This window comes from Stenella coeruleoalba (assembly GCF_951394435.1).
Source record: "Stenella coeruleoalba genome assembly, chromosome: 9".
Classification (NCBI taxonomy): domain Eukaryota; kingdom Metazoa; phylum Chordata; class Mammalia; order Artiodactyla; family Delphinidae; genus Stenella; species Stenella coeruleoalba.
In genome coordinates this window covers 93,001,041-93,013,059 of record NC_137155.1, presented here as the reverse complement: position 1 = coordinate 93,013,059, position 12,019 = coordinate 93,001,041, and the positions used below count along the sequence as shown (strand labels likewise).

Genomic DNA, 12,019 nt, shown 5'->3' with positions numbered 1-12,019 from the left:
TGCATGGTGTCATAGAAAGAGCATGGGGTTTGGAAACAAACTAGCTGGGGTCTGAATATTGGATTCTCTGCTTACTTTCCACAGACCTTGGGCAGTCATTTCAATGCTCTGAAGCTCAATTGCCCTCTCTGTACATTAGGGGTGAGAATATGTGTGACATATATTATTTTGTGCGTAAGCTGAGATAATAAGTCCCTGATATCCAGTGTCGGTTTCCCAGTCCCTCCCTAACTTGTCTTTTCTGAAAATAAAGTCAAATAAAACCCAGAAAGCGGTCGCATTAGCTTAAATTCTGTTAACAACTCCTCCTTCAGTTCATCCACCCCCAGAAAGAGCCTCACTAGCCTGGGCCGGAGGAGGTGTTCTCTTGCATCCATGGACCACCGACAGACAAGGGCGGAGCATCAGTGCCTCCCACGGGGAACCACAGGCTGAGGGGGAAAAGCAGCCCAGCCCATGACTTTGTTCTCCATGGCTCCTTAACATTCCTTCTTCCCCCATCTCTCCCCCCCCCACTCCCAAGCACATGCCATCTCCACACCTTCTTGTCACAAAGCATCTCTCACAGCCTCCACAGCCTACAAAATTGTATAAATTGTACCTCTTTCTTTTTATCGCAACCGAGTTCCTTCTTTCATTCCCAAAATAAGCTCTTCACATCAGACGCTATCTGGCAACGGAGAAGTTGCTTAGAGTGAGAGTGATTTCCCTGCCCAGAAATGTTCAAAGAAAGGTGAAAATAAAAGAGACTTATAATGGGCATTACAACATTTCCTTCTCTTGTGAAATACCTATTATTCAGCAGTTTTACACGACCTTTCATCCTTTCCTACCTCACCCTCACAGACAGGAGTACGTGCAAACACTGGTGTGAGTCCAAGGAGAGAGTTATTAGGAATAATATATTACTTAGTATTCACCTGTTAGTAATAAAACTTTATATTTGTATAATACATTGCAGTTTTCAGAGCACTTTAATCTGTATTATCTCTCTGATCACACAAAGAAATAGAGCAGGAATTTTTAATCCCCATGTATAATGAGGAAACAAACTAAGAAAAATGACTTGCTAAAGGTCACTCAAATACTGGCCAAGTCGAACTAGTGCTAACTTAGTTTCAATCTAGTAATCCAGCGTTCACAGAGTCTGAAGTCGGTAAATCCAGAAATTGCTTTTTCAGACTAAATACTTGTTCATTTATTCAACAGATTCAAAGTTCACTCTCCACCACGTATCCCAAAGAGGAAAGCTCAGATCCCATCCATTATCAAATGCTACCATCCTTTCCTCACAGATGGATACTTAAGTCCAAAGCTTGTCCTAGAGATTTCTACCATTTCCTCCATGGCTCCCCTACCCCACGTCCAGGGAACCGGCCCAATCCTGTAAGGGACCCCAATACAGTCCTAACTCACCAGTTACAGCTGACTGGACCAGCACTGGACAGCTGATCCAACCTGGTCCAATTGGATTCTCTCTCCCGGAAATTAGGATTTGAGACACAGAGTCTGAATCATATTCAGGCTGTGGGATCATGTCATGTTACTGAGAGGCAGAAATTAAGGTTTTACTGAAAATACCTGTTTCCCCAAAGGAGAACAGGATAGACATATGGAAAGAAGCAGGAGTAAGAGATTATTCAAACCCAAAGAAGAAAAAGTAAAGAGACTAGCTACCAGTATTTTTCCTATTTCTGTTAAGACCAATACACAACAGAATTTCAGGTGATTCTCCTGCTTCTTCACCAAAATACTACTTCTACAATTACTACCACCACTGCTTCTACTACTAACCACCATCATCACCACCATCATCACCACCACCACCATCACCACCATGACCATCACCACTATCACCATCAACACCACCATTATCACCACCACCACTACCACCATCACCACCACCATCACCACCATCACCACCACCACCACCACCACGATTACCACCACCACCACCACCACCATTACCACCACCACCACCACCATTATCACCACCACCACCATTATCACCATCACCACCGCCACCATCACCACCATCATCACCACCATTACCACCACCACCATCACTACCACCATCATCACCATCACCACCACCATCACCACCATCACCATCACCACCACCACCACCATCACCATCACCACCACCATCACCAGCATCACCATCAACATCATCCCTTCCTGCAGCCATGTACTGTGAGTTTCTATACCTGGCAACCAAATAGTCTCTGATGGCCCTGCTATGGCAGGCTCTCATTGTCTCCCTCTGTCCAGTGTAAGTACTTTCAACAGAAATTTCTAACCACTCCAGTCCAACCTACAAGCAACATATTGGCAACACTTTGCTGACTTCTACAACCACTTGCAATTGTAGGACCTTCAAATCCCCACAAAGTCCCTCTGAATTATATGGTCTCCCTATAGAATTGTGCCTTTTAGTTCAGGAATACACGTAAGCTAGGGGTATGTGGTGACACACTGAGAGGTACATAACACATCTTCTTGGAAAATCAACTTTAGTCAAAGTCCTTGGAGAGGAACAGGCAATTTGAATCAATATTTGGAATTATGAAAAATATGGCAGTATAAAGTAATGGCATGCATAATTTTTTTCAACATAAAACACTGCATTTACAGAAATTTTCCTGTGAGCCTGCTTCCCCCAGGTCCCCACCCCAGGGGAAACTGTGAAAAGCAAGCCATAGGGAATGTCTTCAAGGCGCCAATAATGTCTCACAGCCACACACAGGCTCTGGCTGTCGCTGTTGCCCTCTTCTCTGGCTCGGCCTCCCTCCTCCACACACTCCCTCGCCATCCGCTCTCTGGGAATCTCCGTGTCACACCATCTCCCCTGTCTCTGCTAGACAGTGACCCTCGAAGTGTCCCTGCTGCTCCGTGCTCTCTTCCTTTCGCCATTACAGAGAAACAGAACAGGGCTGATGTCATCCAGCGTCTCACAGCTCTATCAGCTTTTACTTAAAACCTCCTCTTCCATAATTCATATTAGTGGACAAAATAAAGCTCAGAAAGGGGCCTGAGCACCTTCTAAAGCAATCCCTACCCACAGGTCCCTGCTGGGGAAAGTGACCCAGGTATGTCCCTAATCACAAGACTCCGTGCTGGCACCTGTGCTGACTGGACCTGGGCCGGGCACTAACCCAAGACAGCCAGACTGGCATCTCCAGACACCGCCCGCCGTGTGAGCACCAGACAACCCAGATTCTCCTTCTGAATGGAACGCAGAGAATCTGCAGCAGGATCGGTTAGTTGCAAGAGCAAAACTGAAAGGTAGAGAAACAGAAATAAGAGCTGTGTGAGACCATCTTTACCCTCATCTCCCCTGGCGTGACCTCTCTGCCCTCCTCCCTCTGACAGTTCAAAATGGACAGGATATGCTTTAAATGCAGGAAGCAGAGACGTCCTTCCTTTTGTTTCCTCTCTTGCGCTTCCTGTTTTCTGCCTCTTCGTGACAAACGAACCTAGACACAGGGCAGGCTGCCTTTCCCTCTGTCCACTTCCTTGCTTCACATCCCCAGATGGGCAAATGGACTCAGAGCCCTTCTCACAGGCAAGTTATCAGTTAGTCATTGCGTTCAGCTTCCAGTCACAGTGGCCCAAGCATTGTGACTTAAAGACAGAAAGATATTACCTTTCTCACTTTCTCTGCTCTCTCTGGAGCACAGTAGTCACTGGTGTGGTTTCACAAACTCAGAAACTTAGGATTGAGATTCTCTTGGCTTTTCGCTCATGGTTGGAGCTCCAACCGTAACATCTTAGTTCAGGCACAGAAAGAAGAAAAGGAGACAAGGGCTTTCTAAAAAATCCCACCCAATGCCTTCTTCTTGTGTCTCATTGGCTACTCTTATCTGAAGGAAAGATGGGAAATGCAGTTTATTTTTGGTTAATATTGACATACCCAATAACACAGGGGTTCTGTTGGCAATGAAAAGGAGAGAACTAATAGTCTGCAGGCAATTAGCAATAACTACCATGAACAGAATGGCAAGTTGGATGCGTGGATTCTGCCTAGGTCTGCTGCATGCTCCAAACCAAGTTGTACCAGAGTTCCACCTTGGGAGCTTTCAGACGCTGGTCTAGCTTTCAATAAAGTAACACACACCCTACACCCCATTTCCCTGCTGCTCCTCTCATGTAATCGGAGTGATTGGCAGAGCTGGATTTGGGAATTCCCGGGACTCTTGGCTACATGCCATCTAAAAGCATCAACATCCTAACTCCTCACTTAGTAACCTTGGCCAAGATATCTAACTAACCTTCCTGAAACTCCATTTTGTCATCAGTAAAATGGAAGTATCACTACACTCTTCACACAGCAACTCTGAGATTAAAGGACATTCAGCCTGCCATAGCATGATAAATGGTGTCTAAAATTTCCCTTCTGTGACATACGCGTCACATTACTGCAGGAGTAAATCAATGACTGGGGTGAGCCTGCACGGAGAGCAGGCCAGGAATTCCAGGTCTCACAGTGGCCTGGCGCACCTCGTGGCAGCTGTTGAGTAATGATAGGAAGATTCTGGATCCCAAGCTGGCTTTGACTTGGGAAAATGGGAGGGATTACATGACTCTTCAGTTCGATTATCTGGGGAGTTCGGAGACACAAGACTCATCCGCAGGTGCCATGCTTCCTAAGAGCAACTTACCTGTTCTTTCCCACTGGTCTCAGACAACCCTCGGAGGCAGGAGATAGACAGGCCCCAGGCTGAGCAGCTGGAGTCTGTCCCCTGTGGACAGATAGTCCAAGATAAATATAATGGCAGGAGCAGGGAGGACCTGAGTGCCGCCCAGATAAAAGATAAAGAGACCACATATTTCCATTCTTGAGGTCAAGGAGACTTACCCAACTACACAGGAGCAGAAAGGCTCCTCGGGGGCCAAAAAGGGAGGGGGCGCCACCCCATAATAGGTGGTGTCAACCTTCCCATAGGCCTCTGTGCTGGAATCCATCTTGGCTAAGAGATGCACAGGCACACAGGGGAGGACCCGGAGTTAAACCAAATACGGACTCAGAGCCAGGCAAAGCGAGATGATTGGCCAGAGGAAACCCAGAAGAAATGCCCACATAAGTGATTCAAACCACCACGGAGGCGCGACTCTCTCTCTGAGCCAGCCCGTGTGCGCCTATTCACAGGTACTTTTTTCCTCCTAATAAACACTTTACTTGTTTCACTACTTTCCATTTCTTTGCTGAAATTTATTTCTACAAAGCAGACAAGTCAGGGACTTCTCACTGGCCACTGGCCCTCATGGTCTAGTGGCTAGGATTCAGCGCTCTCACTGCTGTGGCCTGACTTCAATCTCTGGTCAGGGAACTGAGACCTTGCTTCAAGCCACTGCAGGCCGAGGCCACCCAAGATCACCTCCATAACTGTCTAACCACAGGGTAAGAACTGAAGCCAGTCCCTAGGTAGGAATGGGGGCAGGTGCCAGACGAGAAGAAGCCAATCATGGATCACTTTATATTATAATTCTCACAGAAGTGAAAGAAACAGTCTTGGTCAGGAGCCCAGCCCCTCCAGTCTCACCTGCTACAAGGCAGCACTGGCCTCGTCTCACCCATCAGAGCACAGGGCTTCTTCCTACCCTGGCACCTTCCTGGGGGCAATATCCTCCATCGTCACCATGGCCCTACTTCAGAACAACACCATCCCAGTCATCTGTTTCCTGTCAGCTGTCTGTCCCGTTAACATTAAATTGTTTCTTTCATTTACCTCTCTTATCTCAAGTCGTTTAGCCGTACTTTCCCATCTAAATTAAAATGATCTCTCTCCCTGAGGAATACACTCTTTCACGTATCAACTGCCATTTCTTCACAATTCCTGTTGTCTTGGCTTCCTTTCTCAAGGCCTCATGGGACTGCCCTGCTGTCTCTCCCCCTCCACCCCTTTGCTTTGCATCTAGATAATTAAGTAGGTGAGGGAGAGTGAGGTTGCAGGGACTGAGGAATCTCAGCTCAGTGATGTTCAAACAGGAAGCTCACTTTGTTCTCAGAAACGTACATACTTTCTTAAAATAGCCAAGATATGAAAGCAACCTAAGTGCCCATCAACACATGAATGGATAAAGAAGATGTGATGTGTGTGTGTGTGTATATATATATATAGAGAGAGAGAGAGTGTGTGTGTGTGAAATACTACTCAGCCATAAAGAAGAATGAAAATTTGCAATTTGCAACAACATAGATGGACCTGGAGAGTATTCTGCTTAGCGAAATAAGTCAGAGAACAACAAATATTGTATGTTTTCACTTACATGTGAAACCTATATATATTTGGTGAGAACATTTAAGTTTTACTCTCTAAGCAAATTTTATTAATACAATTCAATGTTATACATTGTATGTTATACACTGGATCCTCAGACTTTATTTGTACCCTTTTACCAACCTCTCCTTATTTCTCCCACCTCCCAACCACTGGCAATCACTGTTTTACTCTTTGTTTCTATGTTTGACTCTTTTTCTCGTATTCCACATACAGTAGAAGTGATACCACGCACTATTTGTCTTTCTCTGTCCGGCTTATTTCACTTCGCACAATGTCCTCATGGTCCATCCATGTTGTCGCAAATCACAGGACTCCCTTTTTCTCATGCCTGAATAATATTCCACCGTATCCATTCATCCATTAACGGACCCTTGGGTTGTTGCCGTATCTTGGCTATTGTGAATAATGCTGCAACGAACATGGGAATGAGGACATATCTTTGAGATCCTTTTGCATTCCCTTTGGATATATACCCAGAAGAGGAACTGCTGGATCATATGATAGTTCTATAACTAGCATTTATTGATTGGACGTCATGTGCCAAGCATAATCCCAGTCATGTTACATGTGTCAATTCGGGTCATCCTCCCAACCCTCTGAGGTAGCCATTATTTTGTTCGTCATCTCTATTTCATATGAGATGAGCGAAGAGGGTTCAATAACTTGCCAAGTTCTCACAGAGAGGAAGCAGCAGAGCCAGGCCTTGACCTGAAAGAGCCTGGCTCTAGAGCCCACACTCTGAACACAGAGCGCCCTTCAGAGGAGGACATCTGAGAAGGGACAGAGGCTCTGATTATGTACACAGGACCCTCTAGGGCACTGTGAAAACTTGGCTGATACGGTGAAGGAGATGGGGGGCCCTGAAAGGTTTGAACAGAGCAATGACATGATCTTAGTTATATGTTAACAGGATCGCTATTGCTGCTTTGTAGAAAGTGGGGTATGGGAGGGAGGGTGGGAAGCAGACAGAGCAGTTGTAAGGCTTCGGCAATGATCCAGGCCAGATACCCACCCCCTACCCCTTCATAGCAAGATGCTGGCCTTGTTCATGTTAATACTCCTCTTGCCAAGCACAGTACCTGGCATAATAATGATGGTTGAATGAAATCTTTGGCAATGGCAGTCATACTAGTCATACAGGGGAGGAACCATGCACTTGTCCATATTAAAAACATAGTCTATGATCAGTCACCCTCAGGGGTGATAGAAGGCATGCAAATGGAGAGAGGCACCATCTCAAAGCCTAGTTCACAGAGAATATATGCTTTGTCTGCTGCCAGTTTCCTTAAAACCCATAAGCAAATCCTCTCCTCTCCACTCATGTGGGTCCAGATGGGCATGCAAAACTGGGCTTGGGAAATCAAGACCTTGTCTTATTTGCATCCCTCATGCCAGGCCATGGTCCTCTGGGAAGGCTGTTGTTACAGAAACACCTGGGTTTATTCAAAGCTTCTGCATCACCCAAGAGATAGAACCATCACTCTTCTACTCTTATGATGAGCCTTTGTGTGTATCCAAGAGATATTCTAAAGCAACAATATCCCTCTAAGTTTACTGTCAGAACGTTTTATGCACTCACTCTGGGATAGCTCTAGAGCAAGAGCTGGATGTCTTGTAAAGGAAAGGTCGTGGCTCAGAATGTACACTTACCCTTCTCTGCTGGGCGGTGTTTGAGTCTTAGATTAGCCAAGTAAGAAGAGACATCATGGTGACTCTGACTGCCACTGTAACTGTGCCCTATGAAGTCAGGAATGCATTTCTGTTCTTTTCAGTCCTGGAGTTTGCAGTAGGGATCCTGGTCAATGCCTTCATTTTCTTGATGAATTTTTGGGTCGTGGTGAGGAGGTGGCCACTGAGCAACTGTGATCTTGTCCTGCTGAATCTCAGCCTCACCTGGCCTTTCCTACACGGGCTGCTCTTTCTGGATGCCATCCAGCTTACCCACTTCCAGTGGGTAAAAGACCCGCTGGGCCTCTGCTACCAGACCACCCTCATGCTCTGGATGCTCGTAAATCAAGCTGGCCTCTGGCTCACCACTTGCCTTAGTCTCCTCTACTGCTCCAGGACTGTCCATTTCTTTCACACCTTCCTCCTCCGCTTGGCAAGCTGGATCTCCAGGAAGATCCCCCAGATGCTCCTGGGTGCTATTTTTTCCTCCTGTGTCTGCACTGTTCTCTATTTGTGGGACTTTTTCAATAGATCTCACTTCTCAGTTGCAACCATGCTACTCATGAATAACAATACTCAATTGAGAAACTGAGAAAACTCAATTTCTTTCATTCCTTCCTCTTCTGCAGCCTGGGGTCCACCCCTTCTTTCTTGCTTTTTCTGGTTTCTTCTGGGGTGCTGATTGTCTCCCTGGGGAGGCACATGAGGACAAGGAGGGCCAAAACCAGAGACTCTCGGGACCCCAGCCTGGAGGCCCACATCAAAGCACTCGGGTCTCATCTCTTTCTTCTGCCTGTATGTGGTGTCCTGCGCTGGCTTCATCTCGGTGCCTTTGCTGATGCTGTGGCACAACAAGATCGGGGTCATGGTCTGTGCAGGGATACTGGCAGCCTGCCCCTCGGGGCACACAGTCATCCTGATCTCAGGCAATGCCAAGCTGAAGAGAGCCGTGGAGACCATTCTGCTCCGGGCTCAGAGCAGCCTAAAGGTAAGGGCGGACCGCAAGGCAGATCCCAGGATGCCAGATCTATGTTGAGAGTGGACACGAAACGGGCTCTTCATAACTATGCCTCTGATTGTTCATAAAGCCTTCAGAAACCGATTCCAATTTCTTTTCTAAAGTATAACTCCAAGTCTCTCTACTTTACATCCATGATCCCACCCACAGGAGAATAAAATAATTAAAGCTCTACACATGGCCTAGGCAAGTAGAATGGCATTGGTTGTCTAGGTGTGTCTTGACAAAATGAACAAAATAGAGAAGTGAAGTGCTCAGTGTAAATTCTTTGTATACTATAGCTTACTAGTGCTTGATATGAGCCAAACCATGAGAAATCACCTCTTACGAAATGATATCTAAATCCCAAGATAGCATGTTTGGTTTTTCACATGACTGCTATTTCTTAACATGAGTGCTAGTGGGACTTCCCCGGTGGTCCAGTGGTTAAGACTCCGCGCTCCCAAAGCAGGGGCCCTGGATTCGATCCCTGGTCAGGGAACTAGATCCCGCAAGCCGCAACTAAGATCTGGCACACCAAATAAATAAATATTTTTTTAAAAAAATAGGTGCTAGCATATAATATTTAAACATATTCACTACTATGGCAATTATATTATCCTCCTCAAGCTCCACATATTCATGGAAACACAGATATGAAAAGACAAACTTGGAAGAGAAAGGTGTCATCACTTCAGCTTCAAGAGGTACTACATGAAAACGCCTACAGGAACCAGAGGATGGGTCGTTTTGCCTGAAAATGCACTGATTCAGAAATGTACATTCACCTGCTTTAGAGTGGGAGACAAAGACGGGTAGATACTTGCTCAGTGGGTGCCTGTGTGTGTCTCCTGGCTCTACTCCACTTGCTCATGAGGACAGTGCTTTGCCTGGTGCCAAGCACCGGTCAGTCTAGTTGGGGAACCTACCAAAATAGCCTCGCTAAAAGGCCTATTTGTGGAGACCGGCATTCTCTGCCTGCCTGCCAGGAATCTAGCCGGGAAGGCTTTCCTCAAATCACATCCTAAATGGCTCAGCAGAGAGAAAGGTATACCAGACACAGATCTTTATGGGCTTCAACCCAGCCCAGCCTGGTTCTGCCGGCTGTGGGTGCTGCCGAGTACTGCTTCCTCCTCCCAGGACCTGTTCTTGATAACTCCACTCCCTCCTCTCAGTTTTCCCAAATGACCCTTTTTGCCACCTCCAATGGCTGCAAAATTTGTGCCTTCATCTGGTTTCCTTTCCTTGGTGGACACCAAAGTTGTCCTAGGTTTTCCTCAAGACAGTGGTCTCCCTACTCTTGGCTTCACATTAAAATTGCCCGGGGAGCTTTTAAAATCTCGATGCCCAGGCCATTAGGAGTGGGATCACTGTGTCATAAAGCTGGTGTACATTTCGCTTTACAAGAAACTGCTGGAGTTTTCCAGAGCGATTCTAGCATTTCATGCTCCCATCAACAGTGTAGGAGAGCTGTTCTACATTTTCACCACATTTGGTATTGTCAGTCTTTTTTAATTTGGGCCATTCTAGTGGAGGTGAATGGTATCTCGATCTCGTTGTGGTTTGAATTTGCATTTCCCTGACAACTAGTAATATGGAGCACCTTTTCATGTGGTCCATGGCCATTTGAACACCTTCTATTATAAAGCTACTATTTGACTTGTTTGCCCCTTTTTTTAATATTCAGTTGTCTTTTTATTATTTCTTTGTAGAATTTTATTGATCTGCAGCATTTGTGTGTATGTTCTTAAAATATATATATATATATATATATATATATAATATTCAGCCTGTAAAAAACTAAAAATAGAGTTACCATATGATCCAGCAATCCCACTCCCAGACATATATCCAGAAAAGATGAAAACTCTAATTCAAAAAGATACACGAACCCCAATGTTCACAGCAGCACTATTTACAATAGCCAAGACATGGAAGCAACCTAAATGTCCACTGACAGACGAATGGATAAATAAGATGTGGTATATATATAAATACAATGGAATATTACTCAGTCATAAGAAAGAATCCATTTCCAGCAACATGGACTGACCTAGAGATTATCATACTAAGTGAAGTAAGTCAGAAAGGTAAGACAAATATCATATGATATCACTTATATGTGGAATCTTAAAAAATGATACAAATGAACTTATTTACAAAGCAGAACAGACTCACAGACATAGAAAACAAACTTATGGTTACCAAAGGGGAAAGGGGGCAGGGAGGGATAAATTAGGAGTCTGGGATTAGCAAATACAAACTACTACATATAAAATAGATAAACAACAAGGCCCTACTATAGTATAGCACAGGGAACTATATTCAATATCTTGTAATAAACTACAATGGAAAAAAATATTTAGTCTAACAATCTATGAACAGGATATAGCTCTTCATTTATTTGTCTATAATTTCTCTCAGCAATATTTTATAGTTTTTAGTGTAGAGGTCTTGCATGTCTTTTGATTAAATTATCCCTAGGTATTTAATATTTTATAATGTTACATACAGTAATGTTAAATGGGGTATTTAAATTTTCATATTTCAATTATTTGCTGCTAGTTTATAAAATTTTTGTACATTAACCATGTATCTTGTCACTTTCCTAAATGAATTTAATAGTGCCAATAGTTTTTTGTAGGTTCTTTGAAATTTCATACTGAAACAATCATGCCATCAGCAAATAAGAGAACTTATATCTCCCTTCTCAATCTTTATGGCCTTTATTTAACTAATTTCACTGGCTGGAACCATCAGTACAATCTTGATTAGAAGCAATGTGAGTATACATTCTGCCTCTTTCCTGATCTTACAAAGAAAACATTATTTCACCATTGAGTATAATATCAGCTGTAGATCTCTTATAGATCTCCTTTATCAGATTAAGAAAGGCCATTTTTATTGCTAGTATGCTAAGAATTTTTATCAATGGAGGTTGAATTTATTGAAACGAGGGAATGGTTTCTCTCCTCTATTTTGTTAACACAGTGATTTATATTGAAAAAATTTTGCATGTTAAATCAGTCTTGCATTCCTGGGATAAGTCCCAATTAGTCATAATGTATTA

At 44.4% G+C, this 12,019-nt stretch overlaps 2 protein-coding genes across 6 annotated transcripts in view; one reads left to right on the top strand and one right to left on the bottom strand.

Moving 5' to 3' along the window:
* MGAM (maltase-glucoamylase) overlaps positions 1-12,019 on the bottom strand; it is a 138,330-nt gene that overhangs the window by 98,059 nt on the left and 28,252 nt on the right. Inside the window, exon 1 of one of the 5 annotated variants that reach the window (XM_079931262.1) lies at positions 602-709. The exons of the other annotated variants lie outside the window; for them this stretch is intronic. The gene's annotated coding sequence lies outside the window, so the exon portion shown is untranslated. Of the gene's footprint in view, positions 1-601; positions 710-12,019 lie in introns of those variants that run through there. 5 annotated transcript variants of the gene reach the window in all.
* On the top strand, positions 7,990-8,988 carry TAS2R38 (taste 2 receptor member 38; the record flags this gene model as incomplete). The annotated part of the gene is given in 3 exon segments (XM_079932109.1): positions 7,990-8,535; positions 8,538-8,725; positions 8,727-8,988. Coding segments are annotated over 3 exon segments (996 nt in total).